This window comes from Myotis yumanensis, unplaced genomic scaffold, assembly GCF_028538775.1.
Source record: "Myotis yumanensis isolate MYYU_CA2020_CCGP unplaced genomic scaffold, mMyoYum1.0.hap1 SCAF_4, whole genome shotgun sequence".
Lineage (NCBI taxonomy): Eukaryota > Metazoa > Chordata > Mammalia > Chiroptera > Vespertilionidae > Myotis > Myotis yumanensis.
This window is the reverse complement of record NW_027223755.1, coordinates 90,098,172-90,126,065: the sequence shown is the minus strand read 5'-3', so window position 1 is coordinate 90,126,065 and position 27,894 is coordinate 90,098,172. Positions and strand designations below refer to the sequence as shown.

Here is a 27,894-nt window from a genome sequence, read left to right as displayed (position 1 = left end):
ATAATTTTCCAAAATCAGATCTAAAGGGGGGAAAGCATTTAGTTCAGGATGAGTACAAGAAATAAAAATGGGTTGGATTGTAATTAGTTAGGTCAGAAATGGGGTCCAAGTCCCCTCTTTTAGAGAAAAGAATTAGACATACAACAGATAAATTGGCCTCACTTTGCAACACTGTCCAACAAAACTTTCTATGGGGATGAAAAGTTCTATATCTGCACTGTTCAGTAGCCACATTGTAGCCAAAAACAAAACAAAACAAAACAAAACAAAAAAACCCCACATTGTGACTGTTGAGCACTTGAAATGTGGCTTGTGTGACTGAGAACAGAATTAATTTTATTTAATTTTAATTAACCTAAATTTAAATATTTAAAGCCAAATGTGTGACCGGTGGCTACCATACTGGACAGTGCAAGTCTAGGTTCTCTAAGTTAGTGTTTCTCAACCTGAGGCAATTCTTCCCACCCCGGGAAAACAACTGCTTCATCTGGACAGGCTTTTGGTGGTCACACGCGGGGAGGGGGAGGTTTGCTACTAGTGGGCAGAGGCCAGGCATGCAGCTATAAACATTCTACAATGCACACAACAGCCTCCCACAACAGAGAATGATCCAGCCCAAAATGTCAGCAGTGCTAGTTTGGAAAACCCTGTTCTAAGTTTACTCAAGGTTGGAATTAAAGTAAATGCAAAACAAACTGCAATATACCTTGTCTAAACATAATACCCAGGAAGAATGAGATTTTCCAAACAAAAGAAAAAGGTCTGGGTGGTTCTACTAATTTAAAGCAGCAGGTTTTTACTAAAAAGTATATGTTGGTGTGCTGAATAACTTATTAAGAATTTCAGCATCAGAATAATTACTTCCTGTGGCATTTTAAAACTTGAATATTAACATAAGTAAGCACTGTGAGATTATGCTGTAGGGCCTCTTTCTTATCCATTAAGACATACAGTATTGGAGGGCTGAGGCTCCCACTCCTACTCTTCTAGTTTGAATACCTGGCCCCTTCAATTAACCTATCTGGTTTCTTGAGACATCATTAATTTCAGATACAAGAAGAAAACTGATACTATTGTGAAAAAACGACAAGAATATGTAATCGCAGGTCTGCACATCTACATATCACCTAAAAAAGAAAAAAAAGAAAAAGCAAGAACACAATTATATTTGGACCAAGGAAATGCACTGAGTGATTCCACTAAATGATCGCATACTACATTTTAAAGTGAGAGAGATTACTCGATATTTTAGAGGATGGGTATCAAATAACATAGTGGTGTCTGTAGGCAGTATAAATTATGCAAGGATCCGTTTAAATGAGATCATTCAGAACTTCTCAAATAGTTCGCAAATTTAAGTAGAATTTAGCTCGGAAAAGCCTATTCCTCAAAGAAACAGGAATGGGGACAATTCAATGCTTTAAATTTAAACTATTTTTCAGAACACAAAATCCTGCTATTAATATTATATCAATGCTTTTTCTTTTCTGCCCACTCAGCACTAAGAGCAATTGTTCATTACATGTAAGGCCCTCTACTGCTTCATGAAATGTAAAAATAAGACACAATCTTAGTTCTGAAAAACTTACATTCAGAATTTTTCCACACTGGCCTAAGGCAGAAACTTCCAACCCACACATTCTGCATTCCTGAAAGATCACTGCAATTTGTGCGAATGCTCCAGCCTTAAGAGCTTTGGAGTTTCAGTACCTCTTCAGCTCTTCATTTGGAGAATTGAAGATCTTTTATCATCAATTAACATTTAGAGAGCAACCACTCTAATCTACCAATCAAATGTCAGAAAAGTAATAATTAAAGTAGGATGCCAACCCACTCTGGTTTGCAGATTTGCCTACGAAGAACTTTTCTGGGAGGAAAGATCACCCCAGTTCTTTAGGTTTTTAATTGATATGACAAAAGCCCACCCCATCTTCTCATGAAATTGGAAAGACGACACTAGAGGGACATTTTGAGCATTATTTCTGTATTCAACTATTGGTGTTACACACATGATCTAGACCAGGGTGCCCTCAACCTCAGCACCACTGACATTTTGAGCATATAATTCTCTGGTCTAGGGGTTGTCCTGTGCAATGTAGGATGTTTAGCAACAGCCCTGGCCACCACCCACACAGTGCTAGCAGCTCCTCTCTACCCACTCCTTACCATAATAAAAAAATGTCTCCAGACAAAATGTCCCAGAGAGTTCCCTGGGAAACAAAACTGCCCCGGCTGATCTAGACTACAACTCAAATTACCCAAAGGTGAGAACTGTGCTAATCAAAAGCCTGGAAAGACTTTATTCCTAGCCAGAAAAACATGTAACATTCGCCAGAAAGGCAGTGAAAGAAAAACATTACTTTTCATTTTCTTGATTGCATACTCCAAAATGTATGAGACGCAGCCTAGGTGTGGGTTACACCACTGTGGGCACATGGAAGACATCAGGCTGAACTTGTACAACAATACTTCCTTCATCCGTCCAAGAGGCAGGGTAACAAATCTACAGCAGCTGTAGGCATTGACAAACGACAACATCTGTTACTCCTGCCAGTTCAAAATTAAAAGAACGCCGTTCTAAAGCACTAGACTTGCTCCCGAATTCTGCATGTGTGAAAAAACTGGGTCTGGACGAGCAGTCCCCCCCGGCGTGAACAGGAAGAAAGACGTGAAGGGAGGGCAGAGCGTCTGTCAGGTCCTGGAGGTAGGTCTCCAGGAAGAGATGCGAGCACCGGCGGTCACTTACAAGCCCTAAACCCGGGACGATGAGAATCCATTTCACACGCCAGTGCGGTCAGCCAGGAACATCACGCTCCCGTGCCCCTCCGCCGGGGAAACCGGAGGGGAGCGCTGCTCCAGGAGATTTCGGATGGACCCGAGGGGCTCCCGGCCCCCGCCCCCGCCAGGGGAGCTAGACACGTGCGGAGCAGCAGCAATCCTCAAAAAGAAACTCACCACCTACCCAAGGCTCACCCCGTCCTTGACCTCCGCGGTCTCCATCTGCGTTCACAAACTACAGCATCAGAATCACGTGGGGAACTTGTTCAACACGCAGCTCCCGGCCCCGCCCCCCAAAGGTTCGGACTCCAGGATGCAAAGCTGGATTTTTAGCACGGACTTCAGGGGCTTCCTAGGCACGCGGACACCGGAGCACCACTGCTTTCGTGCTTTTCCTTCCTAACTTGGAAGCCACAGAAAATCTACAGGTTTGCAGCTGGCTCCCAAACACCTGGGGCTGCTCTCCGGGCGCTTCTGGGGCCGCAAGTTGCGAGCTCTGTCATCCCAATGGACCAGCCGCGCGAAGAAGGCCGCAAGGTCGGCCCCGCGCAGGGCTCCAGGGCGCTCGTGGCCCGGGCAGAACCCGGCCCAGCCTCCCTCGGTCCACCGGGACCCGAGAGGCTCCCGGCCCCCCTGACGTAACCAGACCCCTCGCGGCCAGGCCTCCTCAGGACCGGCCGGTTAACCCCCGGCCCCTCTCCAGTCACAATGGCAGCTCGCGACCGGGAAACAGTCGCCCCGGAGGTGGAGAACCCGGGCCGCAGCGCCGCCTCCCGCCTCCGGTACGAACCTTGTCCAGGGACACGTCCATGGTCAAGGCGGCCGGCGGAGCCCGAGGGAGGCACGCAGTTCCAGGCGCCACTTCCGCCTCCCGTGCCCCGCCGCCGTTTCCACGCTGGCAGCGCTGACGTCCCCGCGCCTGCGGCCGGCGGGGCGGAGAGGAGGAGGAGCGGCCCCAGGCTCCGCGGGCTGGAGGATCCGCGAGAGGCAGGGGGCGGGGCGCGGCGGGGCGGGGCCCTGGAAGTGGGCGTGGCCCTCTGGGCTTCCGTACCTGGCCGTCACGTCGGGCAGCCCTAACGCTCCCAGTTGAGAGGGGGAGGATGGACGGTGGAACCGTTCCAAACTCTTTTCAGAAGCCTGTTGCAGGGGTTAGGGTAGAAATAGATAATAATAAGCGATAGATAATTCAGAAACATGCAGGAACTACTATCCACGCGCTTGTACCTCCAAGCCCAGGCTTCCAAATTCTCTCCACTCAACACTTGTCAGGAATGGAACAGTCCATTCACCAATGAAAGAAGGGGCGAGACCGCACCTCTGCGCACGCGCAGGATCCGCAGTGTCCTAGGTGCTCCGTGATTTGCGGGTTTCAGGTCTGGATTCCCAAATGACTGCTGCTCCGGAAGGGCACCGGTCAGAGCCGAGGTATTTGTCTCAGACCTTACTGTAGAATTCTAGACGGAAAAGACTTTGAGACAACTGGTCCAGCCTCCTCCTTCATGTCAAGCCCCAATTATGACTTGTTAGGTGATAATAATGATAACAGATCACCTGCTGCTTCCCCGTTTCATAGTACAAGAGCCCTACGACTCAGCGGTTCTCAACCTGTGGGTCGCGACCCCTTTGGCGGTCGAACGACCCTTTCACAGTGGTTGCCTAAGACCATCCTGCATATCAGCTATCTACATTATGATTCATAACAGTAGCAACATTACAGTTGTGAAGTAGCAACGAAAATAATTTTATGGTTGGGTCACAACATGAGGAACTGTATTTAAAGGGCCAGAAGGTTGAGAACCACTGCACGTGGTAGAGATGATCTCCATTCCTCAGTGCCAATCTCGATAGGACCCAGAACCAACACCCTGGCTGCAGCATCCCTGCACTACACACACCGCCCCCATAACTGCTCCACACCTGATATACAATTATAATGTGGTTTTAAGGAATGGAAGAGAGGCCATAAATTTTATTTCTTTAAAAGAGGGAAACTGACATAGACCAGTCTCCCACAGTTGCAGTCAGTAAAGGCAGAAGACCGATGATGTTAAAACCATTTCTTTCGTCTCCTGTTTTGTGCGCATCTCTTCCGAAATTTGTGTAAAGGATTGGGTCACATTTTCAGGGTAGACACTTCTCCAAAGAGGATATAAAGATGACCAATATACTTGTGAAAAATATGCTCAACATCACTAATCACCAGAGAAGTGCAAATTAAAACCACAATAAGATACACTTCACACCTGTCAGAATGGCTATCATCAACAAATAACAAGTGTTGGTGAGGATGGGAGAAACAGGAACCCTTCATGCACTGTTGATGGAAATGCAGAGTGGTACAGCCACTCTGGCAAACAGTAGGGAGGTTCCTAAAAAAATAAAAAATGGAACTGCCTTATGACCCAGGGATTTCCTTGTATATATACAAGGAAACCCAAACCACTAATTCAGAAGGACATATGCACCCCAATGTTCAATGCAGCATTGTTTACAGTAGGGAAGCAACCCAAGTGCCCACCAATAGACGAGTAGGTAAAAAAAGTGGTGGTACATATATGCAGTGGAATACTATTCAGACATAAAAAAGAATGAAATCTGAACATTTGTGACAGCATGGGTGGGCCTACAGGCTATTATGCTAAGTGAAATAAATCAGTCAGAGAAAGACAACTACCATATGATTTCACTTACATGTGAAGGCTAAAGAACAAAAAACTGAACAAACGATATAGATACAGAGAACAGACTGATGTTGCTAGATGCGTGCTAGGGCGTCAGAGGACTGGGTGAAAAAGGTCAAGGGTTTAGGAAGTACAAATTGGTAGTTACAAAATAAGGTGGGGATATAAAGTATAGCGTAGGGAATATACAATAATATGGTAATAACTATGTATGATGCCAGTTGGGTTCTGGAAATATTAGGGGTGGGGGGACACTTTGTAAAGTATATTATTATCTAACCCCTATGTTGTGCACCTGAAACTAATACAAAATAATATTAAATGTAAAATGTACTTGAGCCCAGCCCGTGTGGCTCAGCGGTTGAGCATCTACACATGCACCAAGAATTCACCGGTTTTTCCTAGCTGCTTTGGCTCAGCGGATAGAGCATCGGACTGCGGACCGAAGGGTCGCAGGTTCGATTCCGGTCAAGGGCATATGCCCAGGTTGTGGGCTCGATCCCCAGTTGGGGATGTGCAGGAGGCAGCCAATCAATGATTCTCTCTCATCATTGATGTTTCTATCTCTCTCTCCCTCTCCCTTCCTCTCTGAAATCAATAAAAATATATTTAAAAAAAAAGAAAAAGAAAAGAATTCACCGGTTTGATTGCTGGTCAGGGCACAGCCTGACTTGTGGGCTTGATCCCACAGTAGGGGATGGGCAAGAGGCAGCCAATCCATGATTGTCTCTCATCATTGATGTTTCTAACTCTCTCTCTCTCTCTCCCTTCCTCTCTCTGAAATCAAGAAAAACATTTAAAAAAATGCTCAATACACCTGAGTCACACCGGCAGGGCAATATTTTTTATAACTATGAGCTAGTCCCCAATATTCTATTTTTGCCCCTAAGTATAGTACTTGTACTAGTTATTTAATTTGTCCTCTCCTGGTTTCAAAACCATTATTTTTGCCTGCTCTGTAAAAATGGATCTGAGCCCTTTAAATACTTTTCCTTTGCCAGCAGACACAATGTTTTGTCACTAGAGGACGCTGGAGAGACATTGGAGGAGGAAAGGGTTTTGCTTGCTGGGGTTTTCCAGTGCTCAGCTCCTGTAGCTGCCCCTGAATCCAAGGAAACTCTCTCCTGTGTGTCTCCTCTACACTCAATACTTTACTACAACATACTTCACATCTGATACCAGATGTGTGGGATTTCCACTCATCAAGAAATTCTGTGTCACTTGGATAGCATGATACCAACACCTAGATTTAATACCCGACTGAATTGTTCTTTCAACCGCTCCCAGAAACATAATCTTAATCAGTCTGGAATTTTCTGATCAAATATCAGTAAAGTAATCGGTCACCTGGGCCCTCTCCATACTTCTCCTCCCCACTCCCAAGATGGGCAGTTTACAAGCTAAAACCTCTTGCCATCCCCTCCCTCCTAACCCCCTCCCAAACAAGATGTCCTGGTCTAAAATATATATATATATTTTTTGGTAAGTAGCTTCTTTGCTCCCACCCTTCTTCCTATAAAAACCTTTCATTTGGTACAACTTGTTCGAGATGGGATGCTGCCTGATTTGAGAATCACTTAACAAAGCTAATTAGTTCTTCAAATTTACTTGGTTGAATTTTGTGTTTTTTTTTTAACACTCCTAACTTGCATGGGGACAAGGCAACACTCTGCCTTCTTGTTGCACCTCTTATCCTGTAAACAAGTGTTCTTTTCACAATCTACTTAGCACCCCATTTCCCATTTTTGTGCTTTTTATTAGTGATTTCACTGCTTAAAATAGCCCTTAAACATCGTTCTGAAGTGCTGGCTAGTGTTCCTAGGTGTAAAAAGGCAGTAAGGTATCATCTCACACCTGTCAAAATGGCTATCATCAACAAATCAACAAATGACAAGCGCTGGCGAGGATGTGGAGAAAAAGGAACCCTCGTGCACTGCTGGTGGGAATGCAGACTGGTGCAGCCACTGTAGAGAACAGTATGAGTTTCCTCAAAAAACTAAAAATGGAACTCCCATTTGACCCCATGATCCCACTTCTAGGAATATATCCCAAGGAACTAGAAACACCAATCAGAAAGGATATATGCACCCCTATGTTCATAGCAGCACAATTCACCAGAGCTAAGATTTGGAAACAGCCTAAGTGCCCATCAGCAGATGAGTGGATTAAAAAACAGTGGTACATCTACACAATGGAATACTATGCTGTGGTAAAAAAGAAGGAATTCTTACCATTTGCAACAGTATGGATGGACCTGGAGAGCATTATGCTAAGCGAAATAAGCCAGTCAGAGAAAGATAAATATCACATGATCTCACTCATCTATGGAATATAATGAACAACATAAACTGATGAACAAAAACAGATCCAGAGACAGAGAAGTATCAATCAGACCATCAAACCTCAGAGGGAAGGTAGGGTAGGGTGGGGGTAAGGGTGAGAGATCAACCAAAGGACTTGTATGCATGCATATAGGTCTAACCAATGGACACAGACACCAGGGGGGTGAAGGCACGAGTGGGGGAGGGGGGCAATGGGGCGATAAGGACACATATGTAATACCTTAATCAATAAAGAAAAAAAATTTAAAAAAGAGAAGGCAGTGAGGTGCCTTATGCAGAAAGTACCTGTTAGATAAGCTTTGTTCAGGCATGAAACATAATGTTGGCTGAGAGTGCAATGTTAATGAATCAACAATATATATTAAATAAGTTATCCTTCAACAGAAACACAAAGCAAGCTTATGTATTGATCAGTTGATGAAAATAAAATGTTGTGACCAGAGGCTCATAGGAACCTAATCCTGAATTTCCCCTAAGAATGATGGTTCAATATTTGTTAATTCCTTGTTTATAGAACATAACTACTTACAGTAATAAGAACTGACTGTGTGAAAACTTTTTCTGTTCCAATTACAATGTGGTTTCTCTCTCCTCTGATTGTGTCACTGATAGAGTACTAAAATCATTATTAAACCATTATTTCACTAATTAGTTATTTCTTCCACATATTAGTAGAGTCACACGTTTTCTATAGTAAGTGAAATTTCAGAGGTTCAAAAAGGCATAATTGGAGAAGAAAACTCTGATTAATTCACTTTTTATGTAGAAATTCTTAATTTATTTGCATATTTGAATATGCACTATCTTTAAAGCTACCACTAATGTTGTTTTTTTTTTCATAATTTCAGATTTTTTATTTTATCTATTCTTTATGTTTTTTAGGAGAATTTCCAAAGGTATTTTTCCCCCTAACTCTTAACAATGGAAAAAAAAAAAAAGAAAGAAAAATCAATGAAATAAATTTGACTGACTGCTCTATTATCCCACACCAATTGTGGGCACAATAGTTACTTAAAGCTGGTGGGAACAGTTCCTGGGCCAGAGAAACACTCTATTTCAAATATTTCTTCCTGCTGTCACAATTTCAAAATGCCTTGTTGCAGGTCTATAATGTCTACCACCCTGTTAAGTAATCTGTTGCCATGTTTTAATATCTGTTGGAGGCAAGGTGGAAGGATGGGGAAGTCTTCCAAACTTCTAAGCAAGAGCTAAGAACGGATAAAACGTTAGCCTCAGTACTTTGTTTCAGCTCTAGCCAACATTAAAGTGGTCCGAAAAGGATCCTATTGACCCAAGCACCTTTCACATAAGCCGTGTCATTGTCAAGGGTTTCAGAGTTGCCTAGGCCCTAGGTCATTAAGACAGACTTCTTAGGCATGGTTTTTCCACATCAGAATGACATGCCATGATTCCATGACAGAACTGCTTAATAGCATTTCTGCTAACAAAAGAAATTAAGGCTCTGGTGGGAAGCAGACTTACATCCTCTTCCTTCTAACCTCCCCTTCTGACCTTCTCCCCCCAGTTAAAACACCTTTTCTCTCTCCATTCAGAGAGAGTAAGCAGTGATGGTGCCTCCAACCCCTATTCCCATCATTTCAAGCCCATTCACCTACACCCATCCAAATAAAAATAATTTTAAAGAAATTTTGCCGAAAGCATAGCTATTTTTATTGCTTTATAGTAGCCACCGTGCTTACTGGGTGCGCCCAGCTCCAAGTCAAAGTATTGCCTTCCATCAGATGGCTGCTGGAGAAATTAAGAATGAAGGGCTCTGGAATGAAGGGGTGGGTGGATAAGAAAATCATGAAAGAGGGAGGATCGGGGTCCCTTACCAGCCTCCCTGAAAGCCTTATTTCATGTGACCAGGAGGAAGACAGTTGCTTCAAATTCCTGCACTGTGCCCACACCCACAGATTCAACCCACGTCTCAGAGCTGATACTGCAAAGGTTGGAGGAATTTCAATGACCGTTTTGGAGGTGGTGGCCTTAGCTGATTGCTTCATCCATTCATTGGAAAACAGACCTGTTGGTCTTGGAGGTTTTAAGCATAGTAGCCTATTATTTATTTGTCAGTAGGCAGCTCAGCATTAGCAAGAGAAGTTAGAAGAATTTAGACACTGCGGCCCACTTAGTGGTTCTCTTTAAGCTCTGATTCATTTAAATAAAATGAAATAATAACGGTTACAATAAGCTTTGATCTAACCATTTTAATGTATTTTTAATGTGATCCTTCATTGTAAATTGAATCTCAGGGCCCACATCAGTACTTATTCCCTGCTAAACCAGTTCCTAAAAAACTCCTCTTTACATTTTAACACGGCCCTCTGTGCTCCACTTATCCCCCACTGTTCAGGAATATTAATATCACACTCATGTGTTGCCTCATGATTGCTGGAGGGCTCTGAGTCACAGCTTGTAGATAATGAAGCATCAATGTAATGAATTAATCTGTCTTAGAGCATCTCTTGTTTGAAGGCCATGTGGGTACTTTAGCGTTTGCTCGAGTAATAGATTGTTTTATTTTTATTTTTTTATTGCTTGTAAGAAGAGACAAGTATGCAGTGTGGCTGGAAGCTTTTCTGAAAGAAAGGGGTTATTGAGCCAAATGCTAGCCAGTAAAGGACCAGGTCCTAGGACATGCAATTGGAATCACCAAAGCAGAGGGCTAGAGGGAAGAGACAAACAGGTCCGCTGTCCTTGGAGTTGACAGGTTCTTTTAGATGTGAAGTTTGGGGAAGAAGGGTGTAAGTTGTTTTGAAAGAATTTACATTGGCTACATTTAGTTTTAAGCCACTAAGTTTGTGGTAACTTGTTACAGCAGCAATGGGAAAGCAATACAGGGGGGATAAAAGTAATAAAGATGCTAGGCAGGCTAGGAGTCTGCCTAGCTGGGAAGGTGCTATGTCGCTGATTTTGAAGACGGAGAAAGGGGTAATAAAAATTATGACTGAGAATTTAAGCTAACGTTGGTCTATGCAAGGGGCTGGGGCTTTTGGAAGGAGTTCTTACACTCTATGTCATCCTACAGGAAGAACTCTGCTTACAGTACAGCTCTATGGTTGTAACTGTCTCTCCTCTTAACTTCCTTTTTGCTTCTATATATATTTCTCCATCTTGGTACACCTTGCTGTGTGTGCCTGTGGCTTGCCATGTCTGTAAGCATTGGGCTGCAACCTTTTCCTTTTCTTCCCCAAATAAATCCTTTTGGCAAAGAAACAGTCAATATTATTTTCCAGCTGACATGGGCCTTCATGGAATGCAGGGAGCCTCTAAAACAGTGGTTCTCAACCTGTGGGTCGAGACCCCTTTGGGGGTCGGACGACCCTTTCACAGGGGTCGCCTAAGACCATCGGAAAACACATATATAATTACATATTGTTTTTGTGATTAACCACTATGTTTTAATTATGTTCAATTTGTAACAATGAAATTGGGGGTCACCACAACATGAGGAACTGTATTAAAGGGTCGCGGCATTAGGAAGGTTGAGAACCACTGCTCTAAAAGCTGGAAAGGCAAGGAATGAATTTCCCTCCAGGGCCTCCAGAGGCAGTGAAGCCCTGTGGACCCTTTTCATTTATTTTTATTTTATTTTAAAAGACCAGTTAATTGTTTTTGAGAGAGAGAGAGAGAGAGAGGACAGGAGAAGAGAGAAACACTGATGTGAGAGCATACCATTGATTGGCTGACTCCTGCACACCCACAACCCATGCATGTGCCTTGACTGGGAACCAAACCATTGACCTTTTGACCTTTCAGTGAATGGGACAATGCCCAACCAACTGAGCCATACCCACCAGGGCCTCTGTGGACCCATTCCTTTTTATTTTTATTTTTTAAAAATACTTTTATTGATTTCAGAAAGGAAGGGAGAGGGAGAGAGAAACATCAATGCTGAGAGAGAATCATCCATAGGCTGCCTCCTACAAGGCCCTTATTTTGGCTCGAGCCTGCAACCCATACATATGCCCTTACCAGGTATTGAACCATGACCTCCTGATTCATAGGTTGACACTCAACCACTGAGCCATGCTGACCAGGCATGTAGGCCCATTTTAGAGTTATGACCTCTAAAACTCTAAGACAACAAATTCATGTTATTTTATGCCACTACATTTGTGGTATAACAGCAATAGAAAAATAAAATAGGGAAAATATAAGCTATAAACAAAGATGCTTTGGTGAGCTAGATAGAGCCTGCCTTGCTGGGAAAACTCTGACAGATATATTTGCTTGGAGCTAGTAGTAACAAGGACAATGAGAGAGGAGGAATAGAAATAGATAGAAAGGGTCAAAGAACACAGACATTGGCAGATTCCCAGGATTTGAAGAGAATGGGTGTATTAGTCAGCTGGGCTGCCAGAGCAAGACACCCCAGACTAGGTCGGTTAAAACACACAAGTTATTTTCTCACCGTTCTGGAGGCTAGAAGTCCAATGTCCAGGTCTCAGCTGGGTTGGTTTCTTCTGAGGCCTTTCTCCCTGGCTTGCAGACTTCCTTCTTCTCACTGTGTCCTCACATGATCTTTCCTCTATGTGTGCTCTGCCCGGGTGTGTCTGTGTGTCCAAATTTCCTTTTATAAGGAGATCAGTCAGAGTGAATTAGGGCCCAGCCTAAGGGTCTCATTTTTAACTCAATCACCTCTTTACAGGCCCCATCCCCAAATAGTCACCTGGGGGCTAAGACTTCAACATATGGATTTTTTTATATATATATTTTTTATTGATTTTTTACAGAGTGGAAGGGAGAGAGATAGAGAGTTAGAAACATCAATGAGAGAGAAACATCGATCAGCTGCCTCCTGCACATCTCCCACTGGAATGTGCTCGAAACCCAGGTACATGCCCTTGACCGGAATCGAACCTGGGACCTTTCAGTCCGCAGGCCGACGCTCTATCCACTGAGCCAAACCGGTTTCGGCAACATATGGATTTTTTTGGGGGTGGTGGTGGTGGTGGGGGGATGACACACACAATTCAGCCCATAACAATGGGATTGGCAAATGGAGGAACAGTCTACAAAATAACCAATAAGTGCCCAGATTGGAGACCAAGGCAATATTCAATGCACTGAAAAGTGATTCAGTTTGGATGCCAGATTGGCAAAAGGATGTTACTGGAACAATTGGCAATAATTTGAATAAGGTGCATAGTTTAGATAATAGTATTACATCAGTGTTTACTTCCTTGTTTGATAATTGTACTATGGTTATGTAATCAGTATTGGGAAAGCTTGAGTGAAGAGTATATGGGCCCTGACCGGTTTGGCTCAGTGGATGGAGCGTCGGCCTTCGGACTCAGGGGTCCCGGGTTCGATTCCGGTTGGGGGCATGTACCTTGGTTGCGGGCACATCCCCAGTGGGGAGTGTGCGGGAGGCAGCTGATCGATGTTTCTCTCTCACCGATGTTTCTGGCTCTCTATCCCTCTCCCTTCCTCTCTGTAAAAAATGAATAAAATATATTTTAAAAAAAAGAGTATATGGGAACTCTGTACTGTGGGGGGGGGTGCAAAAAGAGTTACCCCAAGATGTGCCCCTGTGGTATGGGGATTGTTTTGAGCTAAAGACAATTTTTGCTTCTCCCTTGACTATCTAGAACTTGAATTGAGGGCCTGGCCTACAATAAGAGATTATCAGAGCTAACCTTTTTTGACCTACCTGTTTGGCAGGACAAACCACTCGTGACTGAATATCTGTTCTCCCTGTAATGTCCTTCTAAAGCCCCAAGGTGCATTGCCTCATCTCTAGCTCAGGATGTCTTACATACCTCAATCCCCCTTTCTACCTCTGCACTTCTCCTGTATGTGGGGTCTCTGACTCTCTCATGTAGGAGGGGTACCCACACATATGTACGTAGCAAATTTGGTTGTTTTCTCTTGCCAATCTGTCTCATGTCTATTTGACTATTAGACCGGAGTAGAAAATGGTACCCCGCCCCCACAATGGTTATGTAAGATGGAACTCTGTACTATGGGAACTCTGTACTATTTTTGCAACTTTTTTTCTGTCTATAATTACTTATTTCAAAATTAAAAGTTAAAAATTTAAAAAGTAAGTAATATAGGGCTAACAAAGAGAGGAGAGAGAGAGAGAGAGAGAGAGAGAGAATAAGAATGGGATTGGAAGTTACAGCAAAGGAAGAAATAACAGGGGAAGAATCAAGGAGAAACTGAGTTCCATGAGATCAGAGATTATATCATTATATCTGCGGCCTGGGTCCCCAATGACCCCTGCTTCTGGGACAGTGCCTTGGGAGGCACTATTCACTGCATCCCAAACTCTGAAGAGGAGAAGGCAGTGGGCCCATTGAGCTCTACCTCACATTCATGAAAAGCCTCAAAGTTTAAAATTTGAATTTGTACCCAAATTTAGATCGTGTGTTGTGTGTGTTGAAACTGAATGCCTTGCATGTAAACATTTAAGATACACTGCCCTCTTGGTAACTGCGTTTTGGTATCCATTCTTGTTTTCTCCCCTTCCTTTTTTTTTTTTTTTTAAAAATATATTTTATTGATTTTTTACAGAGAGGAAGGGAGAGATATAGAGAGTCAGAAACATCAATGAGAGAGAAACATCGATCAGCTGCCTCCTGCACGTCCCCTACTGGGGATATGCCCGCAACCAAGGTACATGCCCTTGATCGGAATGAACCCGAGACCCTCCAGTCCGCAGGCCGACGCTCCATCCACTGAGCCAAACCGGCCAGGGCTCTCCCCTTCCTTTTAAACTTTTTTTTTGGGGGGGGGGGAGGAGGGATATAATTCACATACAATAAAATCCACCATTTAAAAGTGTATTTAATGCCTTTCTGTGCAACCAACCCCATCCCCAATTCGCGGTCAGCTAGCACCCTCCCACCGCAACCCCCACCCTATCTATCGCCCCGTCCCTGACAGCCTCTAGTCTATACTTTCTGAGGCCTCCATGGCTTTTTCTCTTCTGGGCATTTCTTGTAAATAGACCTCGCATTCCGGAGACCCGCCGCTTTTCGAAAGCTCAGCCCGCACAATGGCTAGTGGCCACGGGATTGGGCCGCACGGATTGCGCGGGGCACCCAATCGCTTTGGAGCATCCGGAGGAGGCAGGTGCAGGTGGCGGGAGGAGGCGCCCCGGACCCAGGCGGTGAAAGGCGGGCGGGGCCCGGGAGCCCGCGGCGGGCGCCGGCGGGTGCAGGCTGGAGCCGTGCGCGGGGCATGGCGCGCTGGTGGCGGGCGCTGCCGAGCGCGGCCCGGCGCTTCCCGTGGCCCACGAACGTGCTGCTCTACGGCGCGCTCTTCTCCGCGGGGGACGCGCTGCAGCAGCGACTGAGCGGCGGCCCGGCCGACTGGCGGCAGACGCGGTGCGTGGCCACCGTGGTCGTGACCTTCCACGCCAACTTCAACTACGTGTGGCAGCGCCTGCTGGAGCGCGCGCTGCCGGGCCGCACGCCGCGCGCCGTCCTGGCCAAGGTGCTGTGCGACCAGGCCGTCGCGGGGCCCGTGGCCGTCACGGCCTTCTACACCGGTGAGATGCCGGGGCGGGGTTCCGGGGGCCGAAGCTGGGGGGTGTGGGGTGGGGGCAGGGGCCAGGCTTGTGGGAATGGAGGCAGGGGGCCCGGACCGAGGGTTATAATCCTTGGTGGGAGGGTAGGAGTTCAGGGTTGGGGAGGGGGCTGGAGGTGAAGGTGCAAGGGTCCAGAAGTTTGGGGACCCGGGATTAAGGGGGCCGAGGAGAAGTTGGGCGATGGCTGGAGAGGCCAGGGATTAGGGAACCAACGTCCAGTGGGTCCGGGATCAAGGCGGCCAGGAGCGCAGTTGAGATTTGGGGGACTGTGCATAGTCGGAGGCTGCAGATTTCAGGGTGCGTGGGGCGTGGGTTGGAATGGGGGGGCAGGGCTGGGGGCCATTTCCGCCTGATAAAGGTCCACGTAGTGTCCAGGAGACCCTAGCTTGTGGTCACAGCAGCTGCAACCCCGCTGACCTAGTTGTGGGTCAGCCAGCCTGCCCCTGGGAAAAGCCATGGGGCCTCCTTTCCCCTGGTGGACATTTCTTTCCAACACACCAAGGAGACGTGAGGGGACTCCGCACCATGGGGCCATTGTGGGCGGAACCTGAAATTGGGCCAGGTTTCCCAGAAAATTCAGGCTCGGGGCGCTAGCCTTGCTTTGGTAAGATTTTCCTGTGGAAAGAGGGGTGTGTGTGTGTGTGTGTGTGTCCGTGTCCCATCCCGACATCAAAAGCTACTGAAAATGTGAGGGGACCCCTGCCCAAGAGGACTCTACGCCTGTGAGGGCCCTGGGAGCTCCCTCCCCAGAAAACCTGTTATCTGAGGGCCGGGCTTTGGGAACCTTGCTCAGGTCCCTACATACCAAAAACAACGGAAAGGGCTCTGTGGCTTCCATCGTCTTCAATTTCCACAGCCTGGAAAGGAGTGGGCAGGGGAGATCCTGGGCCTGGCCTTGGCATTAGGGATCACAGGTCACCCCAAGAAGGTCTTCTTGTCAGTGGCTGTTGGTGCCTTTTAAACCGGGTTGAGCCTAGCCAGCATGGCTCAGTGGTTGAGCGTGGACCTATGAACCAGGAGGTCACTGCCCCATTCCTGGTCAGGGCACATGCCTGGGTTGCAGGCTCCATCCCCAGTAGGGGGCAATTGATGATTTTCTCTCATCATTGATGTTTCTATCTCCCTCTCCCTCTCCCTTTTCTCTGGAATATATATATATAGTTTAAACTGGGTTGAGGTCGTCAAGTCACCATCTTGAAGAAACCTATACTGCCCCATAGGTCTTATTTGGGGGGAGGGCAGATACCGTTCCTCTCCTCACAAACCCCACAGAAAACTCAAAGGACAGGACTGCTTGATGCAGCCTCAGCCAACCACATGGCTCAGGGGATCAGTGAGGTCAGGGAAGTCATAGTAATGGAGAACCTGAGAGCAGGGACCCCCTGGTTTATCAGATATGGGTCTGCTCCCAGGGCATGACTTCCTGGCGGATTTGCAAACTGGTTCATCATAGGAGTTACTAGTGGCTTTGTACAGGGGTGAAGGGGTTGGGAGCTGGGGGCTGTGAGTTTGGGAATCAGATTCCCATTTAATCCTCACACAACCCTGTGAGGCAGGTAGTCTTATTATAACGTAGTCTCATGTTACAGATTAGGAAATCAAGGCCCCAAGGGTTTAAGTGACTTGCCCCAAGACAACTCATGCTGTTCTCAGTCTCGGTGACTGTTGTCAGTGTGCCTGATCGGAAAGACAAATCAAACAGCAGTGCGTGGGGAAGCCTATGGTTCAGGCCTGAGGCCCCTGAAACAGAATCCGGCTCAGGTGCTTGTTTTGTTTTCAGATTTCTGGCCCAGTCAGTGTGCCTCACTTCCTGTTAAAATGCAGAAGGAAGGTGGGACCCCTTGGGCTGGATGTTTGCTCCAGGCACTTACAACTTAGAAATTGCTTGTATCAAATGATCCTTTGTGCCTTGGGGAGCTTGAGTAGTGATTAAGAGTTCTGGCTTGGAATCTACACCTGGGTTGGTCTTGGACCACTACTATTTTTTTTTTTAATCCTCACCCAAGGGTATTTTTTCCATTGATGTTTAGAGAGAGTGGAAGGGAGGGAGATGGAGGGGTGGGGAGAGAAGAGAGAAAGAGAGAGACAGCATGTGAGGGAGACACATCAATAGGGGCCAAGGATTGAACCTGCAACCCAGATAGATACGTGTCCTTGACAGGGAATTGAATCTGTGACCCTTTGGTGCACAGGCCGACGCTCTAACCACTGAGCCTACAGGCCAGGGTAGTCTTGGCCCCCTATTAACCTTCCTGAACTCTTTTCCTTCTCTGAAACTGCGATCCTCAGCTGGTGGTTAGGAGGATCAAATGAAATAGTGCACACAAAGTGTTTAGCACTTAACTAGTGCTGGTTAAGTGGAATGACGTTTACCAATATGCTGCTGGGTTTTCTGATGAGTTCTGTTCTAAGAATCCCCTGCAAAATGACTAAAAATATTTTATTTCCCCTTCCTCCTTATGCAATTTGGGGGAGAATTTTTAAAATATTTTTATTGATTTCAGAGAGGAAGGGAGAGGAAGAGAGAGATAGAAACATCAATGATGAGAGGGAATCATTGATTGGCTGCCTCCTGCAGGCTGGACCGAGCCCACAACCCAGGCATGTGCCCTTGACCAGAATCTAACCTGGGAACCTTCGGTCCACAGGCTGACGCTCTATCTACCGAGCCAAACCGGCTAGGGCTGAGGGAGAATTTTTAAAGCACTCATTTTTACACCCTTCCTCAAATAGGAGGGTTTCGTCCTTGTTCCCAGAATTTCTTTTCAGAGTTGTCAATCTCAAAGTTTTCAAAATGTTTTTAGGAAGGCTGAATTGGAGTTCTGCTTTTCAATTATGATTTAAAAGCCTCTTTCTTTGGTGGGAAACTTGTAGTTGCCAGAATACACAGGATCCGTTAGCCTTTTTTTTTTTTTAAAGGTAATTAAGTTTTAAAAATTTTAAGCATTTCACAGAAAATTTGAAAGGGAGAGAAAAAAAACTCACCCATGGTCTCACTATCCTAACACTTCTGTTTTTATGAATTTTCTTAGTTGTTTTTTTTAAAAAAAAAAATCATTCCTCTATGCCTGCCAGGCATGGCTCAGCAGTTGAGCATCGACCTATGGACCAGGAGGTCACAATTAGATTCCTGGTCAGGGCATATGCCTGAGTTTCAGACTTGATCCCCAGTGCGGGGTATGCAGGAGGTAGCCGATCAATGATTCTTTCTCATCATTAATGTTTCTATCTAGTTCTCCCTATCCCTTCCTCTCTGAAATCAATTTTTTTAAACATTAAAAAATAATAAGCCCTGACTGGTTTGGTTCAGTGGATAGAGCGTCGGCCTGCAGACTCAAGGGTCCCAGGTTCCATTCCAGTCAAGGGCATGTACCTTGGTTGCGGGCACATACCCAGTGGGGAGTTGCAGGAGGCAGCTGATCCATGTTTCTCTCTCATCGATGTTTCTAACTCTCTATCCCTCTCCCTTCCTCTCTGTAAAAAATCAATAAAATATATTTTTTAAAAAATCATTCAAAAAAAAATCATTCCCCTATAACTTTTATACTCTACTAACCTCATTTCATATTTATCATACCTTTAACAATTTATCTAGGTTTAGAGTGGAGATGATACTCTCTTTTCTATGTTGAGTCAGAAAGGACATATTGAGTGAGTGGTAGTGGTGATTACTTTACATATAGAAATAGGAAACTTGAACTCTTTTACAGTATTCTTCCTATTTAATCTTTTAAAAGTCTTTTGATTTGTGTTTTTGCAAATAGGTATGAGTATTCTCCAAGGAAAGGATGACATATTTTTGGACCTGAAACAGAAATTCTGGAATACATATAAGGTAAGACAGACTTTTGAAAATGGAAAAAACCAAAATGTTTTTGTACATTTTTAACATTAAATACATTTTAATAAAAATATTATAAAATTAGGGCTACAGTTGGTTAGCACAAGGATACAATATTTTAACAGAAATATTACATTGATTTTGATAGATGAATCGAATGAAAAGAAGCTTTAAGAGTGTCTATCTGAGAGTCTCTGAATTGTATTCAGTGTTCACCATGATTCCTGATGTTCCTATATTTACTCTTACTAGTGATTATAATTTAGTGAATCTCAGAATCAAAGAGTTTATTGCAAAAAGCCTAGAATGTGAGTGGAATCATTCCCACATTCACAGTCGAGGTTTCCAGATGTGCATTCTGCTGAGTCGCTGTGAAAGGAACCTTCTTAACGTTACAAAGTATTTACAGAGAAAGGTGGTACTCCCCCAGGTCATGTCTAGGCTTGAAGAAAGTCACCTGTTGTACTGTTTGCTCAATACAGGTATACACAGTCCAGTCTGACAAACATTAATTAATTCAGTGAAGATTTGTTGGGCAGGATCCTTAAAGCTTGGCAAAAGCAGGGATGCTTTCCATCTCTGGCCTAGAGCATGTTTGATTCTATTAATCACAATGAGGTGAATTTTCAGGATTATAAAATATGCACAGACTGGCCTAGGACTTCACATGTACTTAATTCCCTATCAGGAACAGTGTCAAGCACACCTAGCAATTGCCTACACTGCTTCTAGCATCTTCTATTGCATGACACGAAGCCCCAGAACCAGCATCACTACCTTAATGGCTGGAGGCAGACGTCAGGGAGGATTGAAGCCACTTGCCTTCCCTGAGCTCCTATGCTCAGGGGCAGTTCTTTCTTTCATGGGGAAGACTACTGCTGGTTTTGTTGTTGTTGTTGTTGTTGTTTATATATTTTATTGATTTTTTACAGAGAGGAAGTGAGAGGAATAGAGAGTCAGAAACATCGATGAGAGAGAAACATCGATCAGCTGCCTCCTGCACACTCCCTACTGGGGATGTGCCCGCAACCAAGGTACATGCCCTTGACCAGAATCGAACCTGGGACCCTTCAGTCCGCAGGCCGACGCTCTACCCACTAAGCCTAACCAGTTAGGGCGAGTACTGCTGTTTTTATGAATTTTCTTAGTTAAAAAAAAATTCCTCCAGTTACTTCTCTTAGAGCAGAAATTGTGCTCCCATGGGGACATCCAAATGTGATTTTCTTCTGTTTTATTTTGGAAAAGGGAACAAGTTTTCCCATGATGCCATAGATCCTATGGAAATATGTACATCAAACCTTTATAAAACGAGCAAGCAAGCAGAACTGTGAAAGAAAGAGGCGTTAGGCAGGGATGTGTAGATGTTTCAGATTCTCCTCCCTTAATGAAGACATGTGGGTTATCTTTTTTGCATGTTGAATGCCATGCTAAGGATCTTGAACTCCAATAATAGTAGTGGCAAGAGAAACCAAATAAGGGGGCTGTTGTAACCAAGTTCACATGAGAAATAATGAAGGAGTAGGAATCGGAATGATTTGAGAAATATTTAGGAGGCAAAATAGGTAGGTCTGGGCGATTGGAAATTGGGGTTATGGGCAAGGACACATCCAGGATGACCCACAGGTTGTGACTTAAGGAACCTGAGATAGGACATTGAGGACAGTGATCCAATTTGAGAAACAAGATAGTTGGGTTCAGTATGGCAAATGTTGAATTCCAGATGCTTTTAGGATATTCAAAGGGAGATGTCCAGATGCACAGAGGAGAACTCAGAGCTAGAGATAATAGATATGGAAGAAATTGGGATAAAACTAGGCTTTTGATAGAAGCTTGACCAATGACAGGAGCACAGAGGAAAAGAAGCACCCAAAAGGAATCTGTCACAGAAGACTCTAATAGCCCAAGGGGTGTGTGAGAGTAGAATTGGTTCTTTGTTGCTAAGGAATTATCCCCCTGTCCAATCCATGTTCTTTTGATGAAGGTGGAAGGACATCTCTAGTTTATTTGTAGTTTACATGTACATAGTACTTGAGCTTTTTTTTGTGTGTGTTTTTTGTTTTTGTTTTTTTGGTTGTTTTTTTTTTTTTGCACAGATGGCATGCAATTTCTGTCTCCTTTCACCACCTGCAACATGGCAGTTCAGATATATTATCTTTTAGAAATATATCTGATAACACATTCTTCTCTTTTATATAGTTTTAAAAAGCTTTAATATGGAAATAATTTAAAAATTACAGAAAAGTAATAAGAACAGTTCCAATAATACCCATTTGGGTGGACTGAATGGTGGGCCAGGTCACCTCTGGGGAGCTCAGTCTCCTTGAAGAGGGAGGTGCCCAGTTCCAGTCACTGGAGTCTCTGGTCCTCCTTTGACGGCTTCTCCCAGAAGTTCTACCAATGGCACCACCAGACATGTGGAGTCTACAGTGCGCCTTGTCCAGACCTGGACCCCTTGGGCCTTGGCTGACCCTTTTCCTAGCTCCTCCCCGAATCTCGTGTGAGTCTGACAGCAGCTACTGTGTGCTGACACCAACACCATGCCAAAGCTGAGGATTTGGAAATGAACTTGAACTCCTGCCTAGCAGAAGTTCATCATCTGGGGGAGGGACATGCCTGTAAAAAGAGAACTTGCCCCTCAAATATTCGGTGGGAAGTTAACACCACCTTTATTTGCTCTGACACTGTGCCAGACACTCAAAACATGCATGAGAGGCCAACCCAGGAGTCCAGGAACTTGCCCTCTGAGAGGTGGTTCTGTTCAGCCATGGGCTCCTGGCCCAACCTCATCTCATGCCTCCCTCTCTCCACTCTGTACCTCAACCACTCTTGAATTTTTTCAGTTCCTGGAACATGGCAGCCTCTTCCCACCCCAGCCTTTTCCAGACTCACACCTCCCTTTCCTTCGGACCTCAGCTTACACATCATTTCCTAAGGAAGCCTTTTCTGACTACTTATGCCCATTATAAAGTCTCCTAACCCTTGGAATTGCCTTGTCATAGTTGTAATAAATCACTTATTAATGTGGAAAAAATATCCATATGCCCTTTACCCAAATTCACCTATTAGCATTTTGCCCCATTTATTATTTGCTTGCTCTATCTATCCATCTGTCTATCTTTCTATCTGATAAGTTTTTCTGAATCATTTGAGTTAGTTACACACCAGAATTACCATTTACCTCTAGATACTCAAGTATCTATTTTCTAAGGATAAAGATATTCTCATATAACCACAGCATAGTTATCAACTTCAATACATTTAACGATGATAATAATCTTTTTATATCTCCTACCATCCATATTCCATTTTTGCCCATTGACCATCTAATGGCCTGTGTAGCATTTCTTTTCCTTCCAGTACAGGATCCAGTCTAGGATCAGGCAATGCATTTAGTTCCTATGTCTTTTTAGCTCCCATTAATTGGGAACATTGTCTTAGCTCTTTTAAAATCTATGGCAACACTGATATCTTTGAAGAATATAGTCCTCTCTTAAAAACACACACAAAGCATTTGCTTTTGTGGGCGGGGGGTGGGGGGGGGTGTCTATTGTTTTCTCATGATTAGATGAAGGTGATACATTCCTGGCTAGAACACCCCATCTATGCTGATGTGTCCTCCTCAAGGTTATCACAGCAGAAGGTGCTTCTGTCTCTGGTTGGAGATGACAAGGTGTCTGATTTCTCCACTGTCTACTCACTATTTTTCCCCTTGAAGCTAATAAGCAATCTGTAGGGAGGCACTTTAAGACCATGCAAATAAATATCCTGCTCCCCATCAGAATATTCCACCCCACCCCCAGATTTGGCACCCGAATTCTGCCTGAACCAGTCTTGGCCGTTGTGATGGTTGCCAAATGATGAGTTTCCAACTCCCGCACCGGTTCCACATTTACCAGGTGGCGCTCAGAGATCTGTAAACAAATGCCTGCTCTTGTATTCCAGTTATTTATTCATTTCTCTATTATCAGCTTGGACTCAAGGATTCTCATTTTTTCAGTGGCTTACAATTCATTACTGTGTGTAATTATCTTTGGTGCTTGAGTGTCTGGGATTTGGCCAGTGAGAGTCCCTTCAAGCTGGCTCCTATGTCCTAGTGACATCCATTGTTTGTTTTTTAATCCTCACCTGAGGATATGTTCGTTTGTTTTTAAAAATATATATATTTTATTGATTTTTTACAGAGAGGAAGGGAGAGGGATAGAGAGTTAAGTTAGAAACATGGATGAGAGAGAAACATCGATCAGCTGCCTCCTGCACACCCCCTACTGGGGATGTGCCCGCAACCAAGGTACATGCCCTTGACTGGAATCGAACCTGGGACCCTTCAGTCCGCAGGCCAATGCTCTATCCACTGAGCCAAACCAGTTAGGGCGATATGTTTGTTTTTTAAAATTAATTTTAGAGCCAGAACCGGTTTGGCTCAGTGGATAGAGCGTCGGCCTGCGGACTCAAGGGTCCCAGGTTCGATTCCGGTCAAGGGCATGTACCTTGGTTGCGGGCACATCCCCAGTGGGGGGCGTGCAGGAGGCAGCTGATCAGTGTTTCTCTCTCATTGATGTTTCTGGCTCTCTGTCCCTCTCCCTTCCTCTCTGTAAAAAATCAATAAAATATATTTAAAAAAATAAAATAAAATAAAATAAAATTAATTTTAGAGCAAGGAAGGGAGAGAGAGAGCGAGAGAGAGAAATATTGATGTGAGAGAAACATTGATTGGTTGTCTCCTGGACATGTCCTGACTGGGGATCAAACCCGAAACCTAGGTATGTGCCCTGATTGGGAATTGAATCCTCAACCTTTTGGTGTTTGGGACCATGCTCCAACAAACTGAACCACCTGGCCAGGGACTCCCACTTTTAAAATAAAAAAATCACTTCCTTACTTTCATAACAAGATATCCCTGGCTTACCTTCTATCTTTACTTGCCCTGCCCTAGCCCTGGGACCAGCCATTTCTTTGAGGAGTCCTTTTCCCTTTTAGTGGGGAATGGGGAGACCAGGATCTGTGCAATGCAGTATCCTAGGTGATGTTACGTTCTGAAAGAAAAATATTGCCATAAGAAGTAAAGCCATGTTTGGATGAGTTTACTCTCCTGGTCCTTTTTGCTAAAATGGTAAATTCTTACATGAGTATATATTTTAAACAGCTTTTATTGAAATGGTTTATTGTAGAAACTTTAGGAAATACTAGTACAAGTTAGTAAAATAAAAAAGAAAGTAATACCACCTTTATATTACTAGTGTAATACTACCTTTAAGGACTGTTTTTTAAAACCTTTTTTTTATATATATATTTTATTGATTTTTTACAGAGAGGAAGGGAGAGAGATAGAGAGTTAGAAACATCGATGAGAGAGAAACATCGATCAGCTGCCTCCTGCACATCTCCCAGTGGGGATGTGCCCGCAACCCAGGTACATGCCCTTGACTGGAATCGAACCTGGGACCCTTCAGTCCGCAGGCTGACGCTCTATCCACTGAGCCAAACTGGTTTCGGCCCTTTTTTTTTTTTTTTTTTTTTTTTTTTTAGGTATAATTTATATACCAAGACTTGTAGCTTTGAAAAAAATCCATAATGATGACCATTTTTATCAGAATGTACAGGTTAAAGCCTGTTAAAATAAACCTATCCTAAAATATTTTGTAAAAAAACAAAAATGTCAGCTAAACTTATTCTATCACATGAAATAGTAAAATATATTATTAGCAAGTCATTCCATAAAGAATGGATTTGGTATACTTTTAAAAATTTATTGATGATCCTTTTATAAATATGTTTCTTTATCATTTGCTTGGGCTAACAGGAAAATTGCAATATATAAATATATGTTGTTATTTTGAAAGCAGCTGTCTAACAGAATTGATAGTGATTCTGGTAGACTTTACATTCTGGATCTGTGAATATACTAGTATAAATGTCTTGTACCTAACAGCTTTTCCCACAATTCCCCACCCTGTTATATGCAAGGGACCCTAAGTAGTCTAATTTAATCGGCTTAGTCTGAAATAAAATACCACCTCCGAATACTAGCTGCCTGGTATTTCTTAATTTTTTAAGGAACGAACTGTGATTAAAAGGCATTCTAATATATATATTTTTAAATTCCAGACTGGTCTGATGTACTGGCCTTTTGTACAGGTGAGTTTTTTTTTTAGTTCTTTAAATTCTTATAAAAGTTTATTTAAACCAAACTGATGACATATGCCTGGGAGCAAGATCTCAAATGTTCCCTATTCATGTGAGTTTTCAACCACTCAGAATGCTAACTCCTGGCTTTGGTTTATACCAGTAATGGCGAACCTTTTGAGCTTGGCCTGTCAGCATTTTGAAAAACCCTAACTTAACTCTGGTGCCGTGTCACATATAGAAATTTTTAAATATTTGCAACCATAGTAAAACAAAGATTTATATTTTTGATATTTATTTTATATATTTAAATGCCATTTAACAAAGAAAAATCAACCAAAAAAATGAGTTCGCGTGTCACCTCTGACACGCGTGTCATAGGTTCGCCATCACTGGTGTATACAGTCCTAACATCCTCTTTCTGTTACAGCTTACCAACTTCAGCCTTGTTCCTATTCAGTGGAGAACAGCTTACACGGGACTCTATGGTTTTCTGTGGGCCACCTTCCTTTGCTATTCACAACAGAGTGGCGATGGCACATTGACGTCAGTTTTCACATTTCTTCATCAAAAGAAGGCCAACGAATTTGAAAAGCCCCCAGAGAAATGAGGAGTCAAGAATTCCCTGAAAGTGACAATATTTTTTTTTAATTGCAGTGAGTTGCCTACTGATAAGATACTCTACTTGCCTGCAATATGTGCTCCATTTGGAAGAATTACTATTCCTAGACCCACTCGTTTCTTAATTATCAATAAGTACTTTAAATTCTATCCAAACCTTTTTTTCCTCATTCTACCTGAGAGTATTACTTCTCTAATATTTTCACTTCTTCAATACTTTGGTAAATACCAGTATCAGTGGCAAAATGGCATTTAATAATAGTTACTATTTCTATTCTAATATTTTAATGCTATTTGATTATATTTAATGCATTTAATTATTAATGCCATTTAAGGAGCCTGTTTTGATTGTATACATCTCTTTTCTAACATCTCAGGTTATTCCTAAACACTTTTGGATCTGATTACCTTTTATACCAAAAGTAGTTCTTAATAGTAAATTTCTATTTGCATGGAACTCAATCAAAGTCAAGATTGAATAACCAGATTTCCTCCACCCCAATACTATATAATCATTTTTTTGCTGAGACTAAAGTTCTATAAGTATACTTTAAATCATAAAAAATAGTGTATGATTGGTGTGCCCTGTATAGAATATAGTTCATTGGCATTTTCTATTTTTGTAATTTCTAAGTTAAGTACTTTTTAGCTAATGTTTTATAGTTTTGAGCATATTCAATACCCCATATGAAATTTGACTTCTTAGAGAAATATACTGAGTGAAGTTTTTTTGGGGAAAAAAAGAATAATTTCTCATCCTTTGTAAGGAAGAACTCTATTTCGTAGGTTTTTAGGAAAAAGTTACCCCATATCTCATGCTGATGTTATATTTTTTAAAATCAATGTTTTAAACTAAACTTTTATAGGTAATCTTTAAGGTAGATAAGAGAAACTTGATTCAGTCTTTCAGATTTACTGTTTGTCTCACCTCAAAACAAGTGGGTTTAAAATTATATGAAAATCTCAAGAAGTTTCAGCAAATTTCACCTAAGAACTGAACCACAATTCTGTTGCTTCCAATGGAGTATTGCACAAATTTAAGATGTGAAGCACTAAAGTGTTAATAAATTTATCTTGAGAATTTATATTTAAGATTAATTTAATGAGCTATACTTAAAATTTTGAGCATATCATTTGTAATATAAATTTATGTCATAACTTTTAAGTATATGATTAATTTTATTTTACATTATTGGGACAACGGTAGGAAATTTCTAGATAAAATAACATGGATGGATCTTGAGAATATTATGCTAAGTGAAATAAGTCAGTCAGAAAAAGCTAAGAACCATGTTATCTCATTCATATGTGGGGTATAAAACTGAAACTCATAGAAATAAACAACAGTATGGTGGTTACCAAAGGGAAGGGATGGGGAGCAGTAAAGGGAAAGGGGGGATCAAATATATGGTGATGGAAGATGATTTAACTTTGGGTGGTGGGCACACAATGCAATACACAGGTCATGTATCACAGAAATGTACACTTGAAACCTATATGACCTTATTAACCAATGTCACCCCAATAAATTTAATAAAAAATAAAATAATTTACTATTTGCATTGTTTTAAAAGTAGTTAATGCCACAGAAAAGTTATTTCACAACGCATAAGACAAATTTTGTCATTAAAAAAGTATATGTAGAGTAACTATTGAAAGTACTACCTGTAATCTTTTAGCTGAAGTTCAGCATTATTTTATGATGGAAAAAGAGTGTTTGCATATTGTACAAAAGCAATTGGGAAAACAGACCTTGTTGATACTGTTAAGGAGAAAGGAGTTTTTTATTCATGAAAGTATGATAATCTTTACTCAATAATGTGTCACCCTGTAATATAGAAAATATTTAGCATGGCTTCTCTAAATTTTTGCAGATAATACACTTTCAGTTTTAAAAAAATATATTTTTTTATTTATTTCAGAGGATGGGAGAGGGAGAGAGATAGAAACATCAGTGATGAGAGG

The 27,894-nt window shown here is 43.0% G+C and overlaps 2 protein-coding genes across 7 annotated transcripts in view; one reads left to right on the top strand and one right to left on the bottom strand.

Moving 5' to 3' along the window:
• PDXDC1 (pyridoxal dependent decarboxylase domain containing 1) overlaps window positions 1–3,703 on the bottom strand; it is a 53,891-nt gene extending 50,188 nt beyond the window's left edge. For 2 of the 5 annotated variants that reach the window (XM_070412940.1, XM_070412937.1), the window contains exon 1: window positions 3,569–3,703. In XM_070412940.1, coding sequence (XP_070269041.1) covers window positions 3,569–3,589 — 21 coding nt within the window. In that variant the 5' untranslated portion in view covers window positions 3,590–3,703. Of the gene's footprint in view, window positions 1–2,360; window positions 2,447–2,962; window positions 3,124–3,568 lie in introns of those variants that run through there. The other 3 variants (XM_070412936.1, XM_070412938.1, XM_070412939.1) reach the window with 3 other exon arrangements.
• An 11,250-nt stretch (window positions 3,704–14,953) lies between these two features.
• Window positions 14,954–27,489, top strand: MPV17L (MPV17 mitochondrial inner membrane protein like). 2 transcript variants are annotated; one of them, XM_070412934.1, is made up of 4 exons: window positions 14,957–15,305; window positions 19,109–19,179; window positions 25,291–25,320; window positions 25,739–27,489. In XM_070412934.1, exons 1-4 carry the CDS (start codon window positions 14,996–14,998, stop codon window positions 25,916–25,918), a joined length of 591 nt encoding a protein of 196 aa, XP_070269035.1. In that variant the 5' UTR covers window positions 14,957–14,995; the 3' UTR covers window positions 25,919–27,489. The 2 variants fall into 2 exon arrangements, with proteins under 2 accessions (XP_070269036.1, XP_070269035.1); XM_070412935.1 differs by lacking the exon at window positions 19,109–19,179 and having other exon boundaries at window positions 14,954–15,305.
• The last annotated feature ends 405 nt before the right edge of the window (window positions 27,490–27,894 follow it).

Coding starts and splice junctions, on each gene's coding strand:
- MPV17L (XM_070412934.1), top strand. CDS start 14,996: ATGGCGCGCTGGTGGCGGGCGCTGCCGAGCGCGGCCCGGCGCTTCCCG. Junction 15,306..19,108: donor CGTCACGGCCTTCTACACCG/GTGAGATGCCGG, acceptor TTTTGCAAATAG/GTATGAGTATTCTCCAAGGA. Junction 19,180..25,290: donor AATTCTGGAATACATATAAG/GTAAGACAGACT, acceptor TTTAAATTCCAG/ACTGGTCTGATGTACTGGCC.